A 19892-nucleotide genomic window follows, 5' to 3' on the forward strand; every position below is an offset into this window, starting at 1 on the left:
TTGGGGTGTGGGGCACAGGGCGAGGAGGGGCTGCACACAAACCTGCAGAGCCTCCAAGCTGGTGCAGCTGCAGAGAAAGTGAGGAGCAGTCATGGACCTGGGCTCTCTGCTCCCAGATCTGACACCACTGTGAGCAGAGGGGGAAACAGTGGTTCTTCAGGAACTCCTAGTAAAGCATGGATTCATTAGTAATTTGATTCTCTATTATCCCAGCCAAGGATTCACAAAGGGAGGACAAAGAAATTGAGACTTACACTAGTTAAAAACCACATGCTTCCCCTCTTTCTCCTTAAATTCTGACTAGTCATTCTCTCAAAAATAAGTCATTTATTATGAAATTACATGTGACAGGTTATCTGAAGGGAGATTGCAGTAAAGAGGCCACATTTGCTGTGGTTCTGCAGATGCAGAAGTGCAGGAACTTTCCAGGAACTGTAATTGAATGCAAAATTCCCATGGCAAGCTAGGCATTGGAAAGTAAGCTGAAGTGTACCCATAATGTAAATCCCTTAATCCCCAGGTAAACTAACAGGGAGGATTTGCATAAAGTAAGGATAAAGAGTCAAAAAACCCAGCATTGAGACATCAGTTGTGAGCACCCTGGTTTTCCAGGAAACTCATTTGAATATAATTCAGCTGATTGTAAAAACACCTCATAGAATCATAGAACAGTGGAGTATCCTGAGATGGAAGTGACCCCCAAGGATCCTCAAACCCAGCTCCTGGCCCTGCACAGGCACCCCAACAATCCCACCCTGAGCATCCCTGGGAGCGTTGTCCAAATGCTCCTGGAGCTCTGGCAGCCTTGGGGACGTGACCAAACCCTGGGGAGTCTGTTCAGTGCCCAAACACCCTCTGGGGAAAGAATCTTTCCCTGATAGCCACCCTAGCCCTCCCCTGGGCAGCTCCAGCCGTTCCCTGGCTGCTGTCCCTGTCCCAGCGAGCAGAGATCGGAGCTGCCCCTCGGGAGGAGCTGCAGCCCCCGGGGAGCTCTGCCCTCAGTCTTCCCTTCTCCAGCTGAGCAAACCAAGTGTCCTCAGCCCCTCTCTGTAGGGCCCCTCCAGACCCTTCACCATCCTTGTGCTCCTCCTTTGGACACTCTCTAGTGGCTTCTGGCATTGTGGTGTCCAGAACTGCTCCCAGCACTCGAGGCTGCACCAGCGCAAAGGGGGACACCCACAAATGCCATATACAGTGAACACTGACAATATTGAACTTTTATATATCACTCCCCCTTACCATTTGCGTTTTTAATATTATTTTTAATAGATCCATGGATCATTTACCTGGTGCAGGATGCAGCAGTGATGAGCTGCCTCCCAGGCACCCTCCTGCCCCAGGAGAGGGCCACGGCTCGGAGCTGCTTGGCTGGAATACAAACAGGGGAAGGGAATGAAAGGCTCTGTGCATGTGTGGGGAACATAAAGTGATATTAATTATTAATTTTGACAAGTCTGAATACCCTAATAATGTATTATTTTAAGCTGCAAGCTTTTTAAAAAGCCATTGAGGCTGAAACAAGTCTACTTTGTGGCTTGGACTCTCATTCCTCAGCACACAGCAAAATGCATTGTGACAACAAAATGTGCTGTGACAGATTTTGGCCAGTGTGGTCTTGTTTTGTATATTTAATAAAGAGCTGATAAATACAATGTTTAAAGTGAAAGGATTGGGATCTCTCAGCCAGAAAACACTGTGCATCTACCACCTGCCAGGAGAGGAAAGACAATTTAAATTAATACTTGAATAAACTGACCCCTCCTACTTCAGAACTCTTTAGTAACAGGACACAGGTGCAGGTAACATAATTTCTGTAATAAAACCAGATTATTTGTGCAGCCAAATTACCATGAACCAACCCTACTCTATTCTGCAAGCTCCTGAGAGGGGAACTATGTCAGATTTCCACAATCCATTGAAGAGTAACTTCTGGGCTGTTTACAACAAGAATTTCACAAGAACCCAGGGAAGCCACTCTTTTGACACCATCTCCAATACCAATCCCCAAAAAACCCACTGTAAACATTTAAAGTGCTTCCTATCTCTGGATCCCAAAACATTTTACACCTGTTAATCAGAGAAAACTTCCCAACATTTCCACCATTATGTATTCCTGACTTTATTAGGCAGATTTCAGAAGAGAAGAATCAATGAACTTGATCACAAAAGAATTCTCTCTCTTGGTGCAGATAGACTGTGGCTTTATTTGAAAGTGTCAGGGAGTTGAAAGTGAAAAATGAAATAAAACACCAGAGTAAAAATGGACATATTTTAAAAGCAAATTTAAAGGATTCCCCTGTCGGCCTATAAAGCTACAGAAATATTTGCATATTTGGTTAATCACATTTTTCATATTATAATTTCTAAAGTGACCTCAGTGAACAGGTAACAACCTTTGTGTTATAGAAGGCTTGAAGACACAGGCCAAAACAATTTACCTGTCAATATCAGAAGATCCAAATATTTATGCACACAAAATCCTATTGAAATTCCCAGATTTAGACAGGAAACAGGTCATCATTTTCACATGGTGCAAATATTCATTATTCTCTCCAACTTTGCAGATAGTTTGTTTCAAGGGAAGAATATGTGGAGGTCTGAGTGTGGCTGCCCCAAGCTGCAGTCAGATGTCCAGGTGGGGATAACAGCACATCCACCAACCTGTGTGCACATGTAAATCCCATTTTCTGTACCTCATTTGGGGTCCTACCGAATGAAAATAGTACAAAATGAAAAGAACAGCTGAAACTCGAGCTCTTAAGACATTCTCTTCATTTCTTCTTCTTCAAAGACCATTTCTTAAAGAAAATGAAAATCTCTTTCCCATACTTACAATGAACATTAACACTTAAATTATCTGGAGCAATAAGAAAAGCACCCAGTTCAGTACAATTACCAGAATCTCCTATTATGGAGCCTAAGCCTTACCCAACTGTTATTTAATAAAGCCAATCTAGCTCTAAATGTCATCCTAAATCCTGTAAAGGCAAAAGGGCTCAATCAGCTCCACGGATGGCCCCAGTTCTGTAAAAACCATTCCTAAAACTTCTTCCGCCAAGCCCTGGAGCAAAACCCCGAGCCCTGCTGCTTTCCCCGAACGTGGGAGGGTGCTTTAAAATGGGATTTCTGCCAAAGTAAAGGCTGAGATTTAACAGGGACAAAGCAACCTAAAATTTAAGCAAATGCCTAAAAATAGCTGTTTCTTTTGTGAAGAACAGTATTGTTGGCTTCTTCCTGTGTGTTCAATTAATCAAGAAAAAAACCCCCACCTTTTAAGCAAGGATTATGTTGCAGTTACTACCAAGAAACCCTAGCAATATACACCATTTAAATGGATTTGGGACTAAATAAACTCTCTTGCCTCAGATTATTTACACAAGTATGAGCACACAAGGATGTATTTCCCAGTCCCGTCTGAAAGATGCATTGTGAAATAGGTGTGTGTTCATCTTCCCCCGCATGATACAGCATCCTGATGATGATTTCAGTCATGCTGGGGGAAACTGCTCACACCATCAGTGTGCTGGAATGTGATTTCTCTTTACATCCAGCCCCTTGGCAGGTCCTGGCAGCACAACAGGATCCCACCGCGGGAGCTCACACCTAACAATTATAGATGGAGTGGAAAATCCCACTTGTGGAGCCCTGAAACAAAACCAGCCATTCACTATTGGCGCTGCCGGCACATCAGTGCCCCAGGTATGCTCCTTAATTGGGACAATTAACACCTGCATGACAAATGGGGCGCTTTCTGCCGTGGTTAAAGTAATGTCACCGTGTAATGCTGTAACTTCTGCTCCTGTAGCTACCGGGAGAGGAACGGAGGGGCACGAATCCATCTCCTGCTGAGGAGCTGCAGCAGCAGCAGCAATGCCAGGGGACACACCAAGCCCTGCTCCTGCTGCTCCAGCACCTGCCAGGAGTTCTCCCTGCTGGCCCCTGAGCAGATTCGGTGCTGTTTTCCAGGGGAATTCTCACATAGCCCCCACCACCATCTGTGGAGGAGCTGCTGCATCATCAGGCCATCCCAAAATTCAGGGAGTCACCATCACGGCCTCCAGAGTCCTCAGTTTTTCCTCAGCCATGGTATGACTGGGAATGGTCTGTCCCAGCCACACCAAATGTGTGAATCAGCACACACATCCCAGGGGATCAGCACACCACGGCTGAAATGCAGAGTTACAGAGGGATAACACTGCTCAGTAAATATTCCATCAAGTTAATCTCTGCTCCATCTTGGACACCAAGAGTGGCACAGAAATCTGAAGGAACACCTCTCTTGGAAAACAGACAATTATCACCTGACCTTGGCAGAAACACCACTTGAAAGGGGGCGGGTGCTGAGCGATGCCCACACAAAAAGGAAAGCTCAGTCCAGGATTTGATGTTGTCCTTGGGTATAACAGGGGGAGTCCAGGTAAGAAACAACCTTTTCCTCAGTGGTGCAGTGGAGCAATCTCTGCTCTGTCTCCAGAGAAGTTCCCAAATGCAGCTTTGTGGAGCCTTTCCAGCTGGGAGAGGACAGGGCCAGCAGAACCAAGTGGTGAAGAGCTTGGCCAAGACCCTTGAGGAAGCTGGAGCTCCCACAGCCCTGATGTTCTTGTTCTGCAGCCACATTCTGCAGACAAATTGTCCCTCCAAGGCTGCAAATCCCTTAGCTTTCATAGGCACTGGATTCAATTAAAAAATCAAATTTAACTATTAAAAGAGAGTTTCAGTTAAATGCTAACTGCTTGCATCACCACTCCTAAGAGCTCGCTGTGGCTCCTGCTGCCAGAACTTCCAAATAAACTATGCAAACTTGCTTATAATAGCAGGAAGAAATCAGATCTTTCCAAGCACAGAGGCTCAGCCAAATGCATCCCAGAGTCCTGTGTTGCCATGAACCAGCCCAGCACCATCTGAACTGGGGCTGGAGTTGGTTTCCACATTGCTTTGTTTATATTGACTGCATTTATGATGCCTCAGAAGTTGCCAGTAAAATATTTATTTAGCAGTTAAAATGTTCTGCAAATGATTTTGCTGTCCCAAAAGATAAATATTTCTTGGCATTCTGAAATGATACATTGATGTTTTTGTTAAGGAAATTGCATGTTGATAAAATTTTCTCAGATTACACTTTGTCGTTCCTTTGTATTTGAAGTGGCCACATTAATTTTTCGTGATATTTATTGTAATTGTAAATTGCACTGAGATTAGAAACATTAAACTTACCATAAAATGAAACACATTTCAAGTATTTCCGAGTCATCTATTTAAGGGCTTGAGGACACTTCTGATCCTTCAGGTTACCAGAAAGCTTAAAGGACACGGATCCAACACAAACCAGAATCCCACTTTAAATGCCTGGGGAGCCTTTCTCTAATCCCCCCACCCCTGCCCTTCCTTCTTTTCTTATACACTAATATCCAGCTCTACTTTGGGGTGTCCCTGCACTGCAAAATTCCACCTTGATTTATGTTTGCAGCAGATTTAAAACTTATGCAGGCTATTAATAAAAAATGAATAGAGCACTGCCACCTTTACTGACTCCTTCTGCTTTCTTTAACCTCCCAACACTCACATCCATGATTTGGATGTGATTTTACCTATTTAGACACCACAGGATTGTCTCTCTAGACCAGGCCAGACATTTGCAAAGAGTGAAGCCTGTCTGTGCTCCAGACCACCAAACCTTCCATGGAACACCGTGGTCTTGGGGCCTTCTGCCAGACACATGGGGTGTCTGCAGTGGGACTGGATTGCAGTGAAAAATTTTGGTTTTTCAAATGCACCCTCAGTGCTTCAGCCCAGCTCATAAACACAGCTCCTGCCACTGCTCTGCTGTCCAGCAGTCTCAGCCTTGCTGGCCAGCATTCTTCTAATGGAAAAGGAAAAGTCTTCTTGCTTAAATGCAGACCCTCATTTGTATCTTCTGAGAAAAATCAACCTGGACACATCACCTGAGTGCAGTCAGAATGGATTCGTGGAGAGCACAGGGTACTACCAGACCTCCAAGCTTATTTTTCTCAAAACAGTGCTGAACTAAGCATGAAAAAAATTCCAGTGGGCTAAAATTTCCTATTTTCCTCAGCAGTCTTTGAGTGCATCATATTACCTAGTTTGAAAACAAAGATTTTTAAAAAAGTAAAAAAACCCCAAACAACTAAATTAAAGTTCAAATCAAACCACAATAACCCCCCAATATTTTTCAAACATTTAGAAGGGACATTTTTGACATTTACCTATGCAAGAAACTTTTTTCCATATTTCCTCCCTTTTGGTTGGTTTTCACAGGGGTTTTGTGCCATTTGGCTTTACAGAACATTTCTGAATTCACTGGGAATCTTCAGGGATAGGATGAAACATTGGTCACATAGGAAAATGTTCCTGTTCTGTCTTGAGTCCAAATTTTTAAACAGTCCACACTTTTCAACAATGAGCCCTGACATCTGTGAATGCCAACTCTTAACACGTACAGTTAATTAAAAGAAATCAAAACCAGCTTTAGAAACGAGCAGGGTTGCAACCACAATCCCCATGGAGGCTTCCACCTTTCCCTCTGTACAGCACAGCTCCAGGGGCAGTTCCAGAACCTCCTGGAATTAAACATTCAGGCCTCTTCCATGGGAATCAAAGCAAAATTCTTCGGGTGATCAGAAAGGCTGAGAGTTCTCTGAGCAAACCATTAGAGGGCAACCTGATGACACGGGCTGGCACAAGGACTGGGATTCTCTCCAAAAACTCTGGAATTTGGGTACCACGGATGAACATCCAGGACCCTGAGGAAGCTCCTGATGAAAGATGTGGGAAAGCAGCAGGCAGAAAGGAACGTGCTGGGCTGTGGTTCTGAAAGCACTGCATGTGCCCACAAAAAATCACAGAATCACTGAAGGGCTTGGGTTGGGAGGGACATAAAAAATCATCTCTGACAGAGACATCACTGATGCTCTTCAGTCAGAAACCAAACCCATCACGTTTTACATCAGAGTGAAGCTCAGCTCAGCACAGCCCAGCAGGCTGAAAACATCGAGGGAATGATGGCAGAGCTCCACGAAACAAAGATTTGAGTGGGGAAAAAAGAGAAGAGGCAACACTTGGGCTAAGTGCAACAAGTGAAATTAGCAGGTGGTAATTAGCAAAGCAAACAATGGGAAGCAGCTCTTGGTGCATTGCACAGACAACAGAACTTGTTCCCAGACAATCTGGCACCTCGCCAAGGACAACTTGGCTGAGAATGACAAACAAACATGAGAATTGCCTGTTAGAGGCTAATACACATGTAACCTGTGCCTTGGGAAATCCTGGAGCCACAAGTGATGGGAAGTACAGGACTGAAGTGAAAAAGGGGAGTATAACCCTGTAAAATCTCTGGAATTGTCTCATTCATCCTCTAACTGCTCTTCATCACAGGTCAAGTTTTAAGGGTTGCACTGAAACAGAAACAAGAGGATTCCAAATATAATTAACACATTTGTGCCAGGCCCAGCTCAAGAACTTGGGCAGTGCAGGGAAAAATCCTTATTATTAGAAAAGAAGAGGATGAAACCTGTATTCTCTAGAGCAACCATTATCTCCAACCCTCTTGTCTCTTTATAAAACCAGTTCATAGAAGGATTCAGGATTAAAGTACAGTTCATTCCTGGGAGGGGAAGTTGCATCTTCCAGGTACAACAGATCTCTTGATAAAATCTCTGACCCTGGAAATTGTGCTTGCTTTGGAGCTTTCATCTGCACTGAGTGTAGGAACAGAATGTGTACTGGGGAGAATTTGTGGACACTAAAGACACACTGACCACGAATACCAATAACAAAAATATCATCAGGAAAAACTCACTTGGAAATAGTGAGATTGTCTTGGGTTTCAATGCAAGATGTAACCACAAGTCTGTGTTCTATTGCCAGCTGTTAAAACCAAGTGGGGCAGTGTTCTTTATCTCTCCCACCACCCATCCTCCCTCCAGGGGGATCTTTTCTGTTATTGGGCCATTGAGTCTCACTGCAGGACTGATAAAATTCCATCATCCCATTGGGAGATGCTCCACCCAGGGGGAGGAGCCGAGCATTCCTACCTGGATATAATCAGAGACCCAGAACACCACAGGCAGCCTTTCTCCACTGGATTCCCAGAGGAACAGGGTCCATCTACACCACAGGACTTCAGAGGTGAGCTACACCCTTCTGTGGGATCACTGCTTCATCAGAACCACATCTGTCACTCCAGGAGCACTGCAGACACCGTTTAATCAGACTGCTGCCAACACCCTGCCCAACAGGGGGTCAGGTTGTGTTCTGACTCTGTCAGTGGGTTTTTTGGTAATACTGCATTTTTATTTTAATTTTCCTAGTAAAGAATTGTTATTCCTATTCCCATATCTTTGCCTGAGAGCCCCTTGATTTCAAGTTTATAGTAATTCAGAGGGGAGAGGTAATTTTTCCATTTCAAGGGAGTTTCCTGCTTCCTTAGCAGACACCTGACTTTTCAAACCAAGACAGAGATCTGTAAACATAAAATCAAAGAAGAGGATTTTTGTAGAATGCATCTATCCAAGCCTAAGAAAACACTGTGTGGTTTTTAATGTTAATAGGGCAGAAAACTCAATGTATGCCACAGTCTTTGACCCAGTGTTGGGTGCTGCAAATCCTGGGCTCCCTGCTTATAAAGGAGGAAATACCTTTTCTTGCTATTTCCTTTCCACATTCAACAGATCATGTCTCAGTATGACCATAGAAAGATCTGTCAGGATGTCAGTTGCTTTTATATATCCCTTCATAAAAGAAACAAGGATGGCAGCAGCCTTAGGGAGATAGGCAAGAGATCATCATAGAAATCTATGGGAGTTTTGCCAGCCAGATATTTCCTGGTAGAGGAAGAGGAGCAAAACTAACTGGAAATTCTGTGTATCAAGGCAGCTGCCAGGTGCCATGGAAGCCTCTGGAGCACATTTCCCAACATCCTTTCCAAACCTTTGGAAGCAGGTACTCCTTCCTGAGTCCTGATCATGCTGGGCCCATTTGCACACCAAGAACACAAAAATCAGCTGAAGTGATGTTTTCTGAAAGTCATTGCAAATAGCTGACCTTCCACCCAGTGAGGGAGCTCTTTGGGGCCTCGGGAAGAGATCTGGACTTGCAGGACTCGTCCCTGAGCAGCAGGCTCTCCTTCAGCCTGTGCACACTGCTTCTGCTGCCTGGGAACGACAGGGTTAAACACACACGGCTTGTTTTCCACCCAGGAGCCAGTGAAAGCTGCAGAGCACTAATGTGTGTGTTTATCTAAAGCTTCTGATGTTCTCTGTGTTTTCTTGAAGGGGTTTGCTTTAGGGTTGTTTTTTTTTCAGACTGGGCTGTGTTCTTCCCTTTGAGTTAATAAGAGTTAAATCCAGTGGGTTTAGCTGCAATTTGCACACAGGTAATTGTAAAGCACTGGCACCTACAAACCTCTCCTCATGCAGCATTACATGCACCACAACTTAGCCAAAAATCTGCAAATATTCATTGAAATTCAAATTCAGCCGTATTTACAGCTGCTTCAGAGGTACTTTCTGCAAATATTTGAACACTTGTACTTTACTGGTACAAATACTGGTGAATAAGGTATTTTAATTTCAAATAGCCACTGAGCTCAACGTGCTCTGTTCTGTTTTACACCACGGTCTGTACACCAACACTTGCCCAGTGAGACATGCCAGGAAACAAGAAGCACTCTGTGACTTCTAAAATTAACAGTACAAAATCTGAATATGAAATATTTACACACTCATTAACGTGGAAAGTTCACAGCACACCACAGAACTAAAAAAAAAACCAAAAAAACCCTATGGGACCCTTTAAACCTTACCTGTGGCAGCACTAAGCCTTAAAGAGCCAGAATGAGAGGAGGCTCTGAGCATCTGCAAGGACTGGCACAGACATCCAGCATTTTGCACAGTCTGAACAGGCCCTGTGAGAATTTCTGTTCAATAAATGGGAATATTCAGTAACCCAGCTCTCACTTTCCCAAAAGGGAGAAGAGGACAAGACACAGAGATGATTCGTTTCTTTAAGCATCTACTAAAGGCTATTTTAACTCAGACAAGATGTTATTCACTTCAATGTTTCAGCAAAATATACAATTAAGAGAGAATATTATTTGAAAATATTTGGGATTTATATTCCTTGTGTTTAATCTTTAGTAAATACCTTAGAAAGTGTTTCTAGCAGCAATAACAGTGTGGGATCTCTCTAAGACCTTGTCAAGCAGCAGAGAAGGAAAAAGCCTGTTAGCTCAAAATGAACAGCCAGCTTCTCCCTCACTGAGAGCTCACTGTGGTGAAAAAGGTGCATTTTGGGAGCCCCTTCCTTGCCAGGCAAAGTCAGACTTGTGCTTTGCTGACATCTCCTGCCATATGTAGATTTTTACCCAGAGCTCTTCTCTGACAAAATAGTCATTCTTCACAAAGTGAAAGCTTCAGAGCTGGTGAAGATAATTCATAATAAATTGATCTAATCCACGTAAAATTGCTGTAATTTCTGTAAAATGGCCCAGTGTGGAGTTTGAGGCTCTCCTCTTCTACTCCTGTGTCTCCAGACGGATGCCAGGGTTCCCAAGACATGCGGTTTTCTCCTGCACAGCTGCCTGTCCTGTTCTGGGCTCTGTTTACCTGGTGGGATGTGCTGAGGCTGGGGGTGCTGTGCAGGCAGCCATGGAACATCAGCCTGGGAACAATTGCTGTAAATTCACAGGGTTTGGGTCATTTTCACTGCCTGTGTAACTGTGGAGTGTGAAGGAGCCAGGCCACAGTGCTGTAAGCACATCTATACTTGAACTCTGCTGACAAGCTCTTCAACATAACCCAAGGGTTTCTTCCTCCAGTGGTATTTTCCTTTAAATAAAACCCACCAACTTCAGTGTCTTTTCAAAGAGAGAGTGTGCTCTGCCCAGTGCTCTCTGAACTGAACCTCCGAGGGGAAAACCATTTGGAGAAAATGGAATCCTCTCATTCCAGCTAATACTCCAACTCGAGGCACAAATCTGTCCCTTACTCGTTGGCCTTATGTCCCATTTCAATTTTGGAAGATTTCCACATTCCCATCCTAAAAAGAAATGCGTTCTGAAAACACCACGAGCTCACTTTGTGGTTTGTTAATATAGGTGCAGGATAAACAATGGATTTGGGGATCCTGCAGAGGAAGAGCCCATGTTGTACATAGCCATGTTCTAATGGACTCTGTTTGTAAACTGAGGGGTCCATTCACCACCAGGGCTTTTCCATCCACACAGAGTGGGGGATGCATTTTTAAAGCCTGCCATGAAAGCTGCTGCCTGCTGACCCAGTGGTCACCACCAGCCTCATTAAAGGTAACCATCCCCAGCCCCAAACTTTCCTCCTTCTCCTACAGATTTCATGGCAAGGCTCAGCTGAGAGAGCTGTGTTAGTGTGGATAATGCAAACTTGCCCTGAGCTTTATTTACACATTGCTAGGCCAAATTTCAGAGAATGAGGAGTTTAGCATTTAGATTTTATCTACTCTACAACTCAGCTGAAACAACCAAATGTAGTGTGTGTGTAGTGACCTCAACCAAACATTAGGTTTAAGACAAACATCTAATAACAGGACATCAACTGTCAGTTAATGAACTTCAGAGAATTTGACTGAACTCAGTAGGTTGTATCAACCCCTGCACTGGGTTTCTTTTGGACCAAAATGGTGAGGACAAGTCCCAGATAGATGTTAATTTTCTTTTTCTCCCCAGATCTGAGAGGGCCTGACCCACCCCAGACTTAGCTTGGCACTCACACATGGTGCTGGGTGATGTCTTTTATCAGTGCATGGAGGGTGTGTGCAGGCTCCAGCATACCCCTCCCTCCTCTCCATGCCCCACAGAATGTCTCTGCACCCCCCCTTATAACCCCACAATCTCCCTTGATATTCTCCCGTCCTCCCCACAGCCTCACACAGACGTTCTTGCATCCTCCCACATCCTGTTCCATGTTCCCTATAACCCCTCCAGCCCCCATATCTCCCTCCCCACCTTTCCATCCTCCCTGTATCCCCCTCACGCCTCCTCACCCCCAGCCCCACATCCCCCCACACCCCCTTTCATCTTGCATCCCCCCCCCTCCACATCCCTCAACATCACCCTCTTCCACATACCCTGCATCCTTCCAGAGCCCCCTGCATCCCTGCTCCTCCATCATCCCCACATCCCCCCACACCCCCCTGTACTTCCTCCCACATCCCCCTCCATTTCTCATCAAACCCTCCCCATCCCACTGACCTCCCCCATCCACATCCCCACTCCACCCCCTCCGCACTTCCCACCCTCTGGAGGGGAAAAGGCAGCATCAAGTCAGTGCTTTTGGGTTTTTTATTTGTGAGGAGTGCCCACAAAGCATTGCTCTAGGATCATTTTTTTCTCCCAGAAGGGCAGAGCAGACCTCCCTTTGCTGCAGGTGTGGAGCAGAGAGTCAGGGCAAGGCCACTGCCCCCCTCACAGACCTGTCCTGGTGTCTGATCTGCTGCTGGCAGAGCAAGCACTGCCTCTGAATAAACACCCATGGCATTCATCTTCAAATGCCCTGGCTCTGTGAAGCTGTATTTAAATTGGCATTGATGAAAAAGCAGAACTTTGCTCAAGTTTCTTTGAGATGCATCATAAAAAGGGGATCTGGGATGTTTGAACTGGAAACTCAAATGTATTTTTGTTAAGAAAACCATCAGAGCATTTGCTGATTACCTGTGACCTGAGCAGCAATCGAAGGACACATTTTTCCAGCCTTCAATCAACACCCTTCTACTTTGTTTGCAAAGAAAACACATGATGTTTCACCAATACAGGTGTAATTAAAATGTGGAGTTCCCCAGCGTGGATGCTTCGCTGCCAGAATGAATGCACGTGGTAATACAGCTTATTTACACACAGACAGAGAATAACCATCAGGTGTATTAGCTACAAATGTCCTTTACTGGCCCCAGGATTACACAGCACTGCCAACCCACCCTCGGGGTGGGGCAGCAGCTTTTCCATCAGCTTTGGGGTGCTGCAGAGTGAGGTCATTCCCACAGGCAGAACAGGGCTCTGAGGAGGAGTTGCAGCACTGAACAAAGTCATCCAGATCTTCCCCAGGATTCCTGCTGGACATCTCCGAGTGCTGGGCTGGCCCAGCTCTGCTGCTCAGGTGTGGTGGGTGTGGGTACCACCCACTGCAGCCCAGCAGCACCACACGGGCTCAGCACAGCTCTAAGAGGCCATTAGAAAGTGAAAACATTATGCTGCACTGTCTAAAATTATCCATAGGCACTAAACTTGTGTGCAGATAAGGCCTGCTGTGGTCACTCATCAGCTGGCCAAGGGGAGCCCCAGCCCTGCTTGGGGTACCACCAAACACCTTTGGAAGGGCTGTCACTGACGGCTGGTGCCATTTACCCTCGCTTTTCAGACAGAATCAGAGAATCTCAGAATGGTTTGGGCTGGAAGGGACATTAGAGTTCATCTCATTCCACCCCTTTGAGTGCACCTCGCTGGGACCCTTCTGCTCCTGGCTCCCAGCTGCTGTCACTCCAGCCAGCCCAGCAGGCAGCCCACCTGGAGAAGCTGTGGGAAATTAAATTTTGACAGAAAGCAGTGCTTAAAATCGTTAAAAATTATCTAAATATATGTGTGTGAGTGTATGTAAATATACATATTACAGGAAAACACAAACCAAACCAAGCAATAAAAAAAAATCCCATTAGTCGGGTCTATTGTCCGGTAATTCTAACAGGCTCCTTTCCCTGCCTGAGGGAACCCTGGGTTTCCTTAGCATGGCCGAGGAGGCTGGAGGCTCCTGAGCCCGGCTCGCACCCTCTCGGGTCCGTACCCGGCTCCTCCCGGAGCAGGAATCGCTCATTAAAGCCGTGCCCAGGCGGCTCCGGGGGGAGCCGGTCAGCCGGAGGGGCCGTGTGTCCGTGTGTCCGTGTGTCCGTCCGCAGCACACATCCCGCTCCGGGCGGGGCCGCCGCTGTGTCCCCCCCGTGCGGGACGGGGCTCTCGGGCATCTCCCAGGGCGAGGGAAGGCTCTCCCGAGCCCCCCGGGAGATGTTCGTGCCGCGGCACAGCAAGAAAAGGATGTACCCGTGTGTCCCGTGCGGAGGGAAGGGATGCGCAGCCCCGGCACACAGGGGACACGGCCACACGGGGACCCCGCTCCGCTCCGGCTCGGCAGAAACGCAGCTTAACCAAAGCGTCCCGAGCCCCTCTCTCGGCTGTCTACGAAAGAAAAATTCGAAACAAAAAAACCCTAACTTTATTTACTGCTTCGTGCGCTGAAAAAAAAAATTTTAAAAATCACCTTATGATCTGAGAAATGATAATCACTTTTCTGTCACTTACTCAGCTGTGAAAAGAAAATATTAATATTCTCCCGCGAAGGCGCTAGCACCGAGTGAAGCCCGGCTGTTCCAGCCCTCTGACACAAGTGACTAAAACAGCCTGTTGTCCTGTTAATTTAGGTTAATGCGCTAGCGAAATCTCCCTTTTAATTAAAATCGGGCGCTGTTCTCCCGCGCACTGAGAGCACCAGAAACAGCCAGGGGTGACAGGGAAGTGACAAAGCCACACGCCCAGCTTGTCCTGCCAGCGCAGGAGGGTCCCGCAAAGCCCCGGCTCTGCCAGCCCCGCCACCCCCTTCTCTCTTCCCGGCATCCATCTTCATCCTCAGGTTAAATAAAACATTTCCAACCAATGGTTTGGTTAAATATCTAAGTTATTTCAGTGTAAGAACACGAGGTTGTTTCCTGTTTACCCAGCCGTGTCTTGCCCCGCTCATCCCGGGGTTGATTTAACCCGGGATGGATCCGGGGCACCTCCCGGGCCGGGCCGTGGAGAGAGAAACCAGCAAAGCTGGGAAGGACCGGCATGAGTTCAGCGCAGATTCACCTCGAGGGCTCCGCCGATTCGGGGCTGTTTGGGGTTGAAGCTTCTCGGTGCTGCCTCCGTGCTCCGCTCCCCCCGGGGCCGCGCTCTCCGTGCCCTGAGCACGGGCTGGAGCCTCCCGGAGCCGCTGCCCCGGGACAGGGGCTCCCCTCCTGCCGGCCCTAAGGGCACCCTGCCGGGGCACGGAGGCACCCCCGAGCCGCTAATTACCGCCGTTAATTGGGAGGCGCCCCCGCAGCAGCGACTCAGCCCGGGGCTGCCCCGCCGCTCCCCGGCCCTCGCTCTCCGCCTCTCGTCCTTCCCTGCTTTGCTGGGTGTTTTTTTGGTTGGTTTTTCTTTTTTTTTTTCGGTTGTTTTGTTTTTGGTTTTGTTTTTTGGTTTTTTTTTTTGTTTTTTTTTAGAAAAATGGCGGTAATTGCATGTCTCGGTGGATGCTCTGTAATTTAACATCCCAACGGAAAACGTGGAGAAGACACTCGGGGAAAACAAGCGAAAAAATAAAATAAAATAAAATAAAAAATCCTCACCCGAACAACAAAGCGCCAGGATTTCGTGCAGCATCGCAGGAGCTCGTGAAGAGCATTTTTTTAAAGTGCCGTTCAGGATGCACAGTGCAGAAGTTAATTAATCTTTTGTCAGCAGCTAACGTATCTTTAAAATCCGAGAGCATCCGAATTTGACCAAGGAAAGACCGAGGGTCTGGCCTCTCCCGGCCACGGGCAGCCGAACCGTCGTGGAAAACGATGGGAGAATCTTCCCGGTACCCCTGCGCTTTGCACTTTCTCTGTAGACCTGCCTTGAAATTGGTTTTCAATCTCTAACCTGCCTCCGTGGGAGAAAAAAAATAGCAAATCTTTAAAAAAATCAACCCCAAAGCATTACGTTACCCAGAGCAATAATTCATAAAATACTTTATTGAAATAAAGTAAATATCTTCGCATTAATAAAACTGATCATAAAATGCAGTTTTCGAATAACTAGGGGCACCACAGGGTTTTAGACAGCGAGTAGATGTGGAAGGTGGGATCCAGTGTGCTCCTGGCCGGAGGGGAGCGGAGGTGAGACCGGCGTGCGGTCAAAGCGTCCAAACGTCCCGAGGCCGAAGGCGGCCGCAGCCCTGTCCGAGCTGCCCTCCGTGCCCTCGGGGGGCCCGGCGGGGCCCTGCGGACCGGGCCCCCCTCACTCCTCCTGGCTGACCTCGGCCGGCGAGCCCAGGCTCTCGGGCGGCTTCTCGGCATCCCGGGCGCGCTCCTGCTCCGAGAGCTGCTCGCTGCTGGGGATCGAGTTCTTCTTCGGGCGGCCCTTGGGCTTGGTGGGGGACTCCAGGCCGCCCCCCTGCAGCACCTGCGAGGCGGGGAGGGGGCGGAGGAAGGGGACACCCCGGTAAAACCGAGCTGCCATCAGCCCGGGCCGCAGCAACCCCTCTCTCTCCCGTGCCCCGGAGCGAAGCCGCCGGTGCGGGTCCTCTCGGACTGCGGCCCCCGCCCGCCGCCCCGGGGGCCGAGCAGAACCACCGGAGGGCTCGGACAGGACCGGGAGGGGGGCCGGCAGGGGCCCAGAAGATGCTGGACTAGGGGCACGGTATTAAAGACCAGGGACATATTCTTATTCTTATTCTTATTCTTATTCTTATTCTTATTCTTATTCTTATTCTTATTCTTATTCTTATTCTTATTCTTACCATCATGGTCATCATTGCTGTTATAATTATCCTTAATGCTGTTATTAAATATCCCGGGGCCGGTGTGCGGAAGGACGAGGCCCACGGGGCAGGGCTCGATCCCCGCCGAACGCGGACACGTCGAGCCCAAGGGGAGGACTATTAATAAGGGCCACTTACTATTTTCTTCCATTTCATGCGCCTGTTCTGGTACCAGGTTTTCACCTGGAGCTGGCTGAGTCCCAGCGATTCGGCCAGGTCTATTCTGCGGGCGAGAGAGAGAGGAGGTCAGGCCGGCAGCTTTGGTCTCGATGGCAGCTTCCCGACTTTTTCAATCAAAACGAGCCCCGCCGCGCCCCGAGTCCGAGGTCGGCCGTGGCCTACCTGTCGGGCGTGGAGAGGTATTTCTGCTTCTCGAAGCGCTTCTCCAGCCCCATGAGCTGCAGCTCGGTGAAGACGGTGCGGCTGCGGCGGCCCTTCTTGGCCTTGCCCGGCTCCGGGGGGCCCGGCTCCAGCTTCCCGCGGAGGTGCAGCTCCAGCGGGAGATGCGGCGAGGCGGAGCCGCCCTGCAGCCCCGAGCCGGCGGCCAGCAGCGCCGAGCCCAGCCCCGAGCAGCCCAGGGGAGCCAGCGGGAACTTAAACACGGCGGCCGGCTCCGCCTTCAGCACCGCTGCGGGAGAGAGCGGCGGTGAGCGGTGGGCACCGCGGGGACCCCCGGGGCTGCAGGGTGCGGCGGATCCCGGGGAGCAGCCCCTGCCAGGATCCCTGGCCCCTTCCCCTCCGGTCCCGGGCCCCCCGGCTGCGCCACCTCCGCGCTACAGGGCCACCTTTTACCCTTCAACCAGCACATGCTAATCAATGAGTTACTTGGGGGTTACAAGTGAAAATAATTCAACCCCAAAGCGCTCCCGTCGGTGTCACCCAACAGCCGCCGGACCCGGCTGAACTCGGCGACCAGCGGGGCGGGCACGGCCCAAGGATTCCCTTCCTAGGAGTTTTCAGGATATTTCCGACCTGGTAATAATTTCTATCCCACTCTGTGAACCGCAGCCTAGAGAGGACAGCGAGCCATCCCCGAGGATGCCGCTCCCTCGCCTGGGGCCGCCGCTCGGCCGGCTCCATTCACTTCTCCAGGATCCAGCTCGGCCCTGCTCGGCTCGATTCCCTCGCTGGGCTCGGCCCGACCCGGCTGGGTCAGTCCCGGCTCCCCCGCTCCGCTCCCTGGCCCAAACCCTGGGTGGGCCGGGGGCTGCGCTCCTGCTCGGCTCGGCCTCCCCGCCAGCGACACAGGGGGAAGGAATTCGGGGGAGCCTCTGTGAGGTCTTCTCGGCCTGCCTGAAATCGCCTCCCTCCCTACAGGGCCCGATCCTGCTCCCGTCTGTCCCTGCGGAGCTGATCCGTGAGGGGTGTGAAGAGCCTTGTATCTGATCCGCTATTCCGAGTAGTTCTGAATAGTTCATCTTGAAAATAATACTGATTTCTAGATATTCTAACGCATGTTGCTCCCTTGATCAGGGGCTTGACGCTTTCATCTTTTTCTCTTAAATGCAGAAAATGAAATTGGGATACTCCTTTTCTGTTCGGGTCAATGGATGAAGAGCTACGGCTCCGCAGATGAAGATGGCTTGGGAAGTCAAAGTTTCGCCATCACACATTTAACTATCGGCCTTTAAAATATGTTAAATAACACCCTTCAAAATACATTAAACACTAGCGTTAACAAAACCCCCAAAACACAAAAAAGAAAAAAAGAAACAACCGCAAAAAACTCCCCCAAATTATAACAATAAAATAACAATTAAAAAAAAACCCCAAACCTATTTGAATGTTAATAAACTGCATTTGTCCTGGATGCAATATCCGGACTGGACAGAGAATGCTGGCACCCGTTTTAAAAAAACAAACCCCAAACTTATATTATAATATGGTTAATAATGTTATGTCTTCCATCTTCTATATTAATATTATATAAACATAACGTATATGTATATGTTATATATAATATCTCTGTGTATTATACATTTTTGTGTTTACACATAAAGCCGGGTTTCCAGCTAAACCTGTGACCGCAGGGCCTCTTGCCGCCCTCGCAGCCGCGCACAGACCCCGCTGCCCGGCTCCAGCAATTCTCACCTCATCCAAAAACACGGGAAAACCCCCAAAACAAAACTACCAACAACAACTTTCCCTGAAATCCAAAGGCCATTCTGTGCGAGGGCGGCTGCAGCCGCGGAGCCGCTTTCTTCTCTTTTAGGCCCCAAGCACTCGGCTGTTCCCGGCTGGAGCGCCCGCGGCGCGGCGGGGATGCGCACGGCCGGCAGAGCCCCGCTGCAATTTTTGTAGGCAGAATTCCTAATTTTTTCTCCAAGGAACCCGGCTCCCAAAGGCGCTGGAGACCATCAGCGGGCGATGCCTCCCCGCCTGCCGCCCCCTGCCGCCCCCCAGGCGCGGGGAGCCCCCCGGGACGTACCGAGGTGGTTGTGGTAGGGCCGGGCAGAGAGCAGCGCCTGCACCCCGAACTTGAGCAGCTCGCCGGCCGGCGCGGCCCCCTTGGCGTCCGGGGGGTCGGTGAGGATCTCCTCGATCATGAAGCTGCGGTAGCGGTGGGAGCGGTGGTCGGGAAAGGCTTCGGCCGGGAAGTAGCGCGCGGCGCCCAGTTCCAGCGGGTGCTGCATCCTCGCCGCCCCCGGGGCGCGGGGGGATCCCCGGCCGCCGGGGCCGAGCTAGCGCAGCCCCCCGGCCGGCAGCCGGGCAGCGGGGGCTCTGCCCATCGCCCCGCCGCCCCCTCCCCTGGCCCTGTGCGGCGGCCCGGAGCCGTCCCCGCCGCCTGCACACGGGGCGCGGCACCGGGCAGCGTCTGTCTCTCCGCCCCGGGGCCGCGGCGGTGGCCTATTATACAGCAGGGCCCGGCGGGGCCGTCAGTGCGGCGGGGGAGGGCGCGGGAGGGGCTGCGGAGGAAGGAAGGGGCCGGGGCGGGCGAGTACCTGGAGCGGGGGTTACAGCCCAGCATTTGATCCCCCTCCATATAAAGCAAATTACCCGTTCTGCTCGCTGCGGGAGAGCAGACACCCAAACAACCGCTGGCCCCTTCGAAGCGCAGCCTCGGTCCCGGGGATCCTTATCACCATTCCTGTCCCCGGCTCCAGCCCCATCCCCGTCCCTGTAGCCATAATCATCGCCATTCCCTTTCCCGTCCCCACACCATTCGCCCCCAGTCCTCATCGCCCTCTCCATCCCCTTCCCCCGACAGGGGATACCCGCGGTTCTGGAGAGCCTCGGCTGATGGAGGCAGACACGGAGCCCCACGGACCCTCGGGGACCCCCAGCCCCTCGGCCCGGCCCGCACGTTCCCTG

General features: G+C 49.5%; 1 protein-coding gene across 1 annotated transcript; it reads right to left on the reverse strand.

The window, feature by feature from the left end:
- Positions 1–15772: 15772 nt before the first annotated feature.
- BARX1 (BARX homeobox 1) lies at positions 15773–19322 on the reverse strand. Its single transcript, XM_015640459.1, has 4 exons — positions 19009–19322; positions 16923–17208; positions 16719–16803; positions 15773–16222 (listed from the first exon to the last, which is right to left on the reverse strand). The coding sequence occupies exons 1-4, from the start codon at positions 19211–19213 to the stop codon at positions 16058–16060; spliced, it is 741 nt and encodes a 246-aa protein (XP_015495945.1). The 5' UTR covers positions 19214–19322; the 3' UTR covers positions 15773–16057.
- Between the last annotated feature and the right edge of the window lie 570 nt (positions 19323–19892).

Source organism: Parus major, chromosome 12 (genome assembly GCF_001522545.3).
Source record: "Parus major isolate Abel chromosome 12, Parus_major1.1, whole genome shotgun sequence".
NCBI classification, from domain to species: domain Eukaryota; kingdom Metazoa; phylum Chordata; class Aves; order Passeriformes; family Paridae; genus Parus; species Parus major.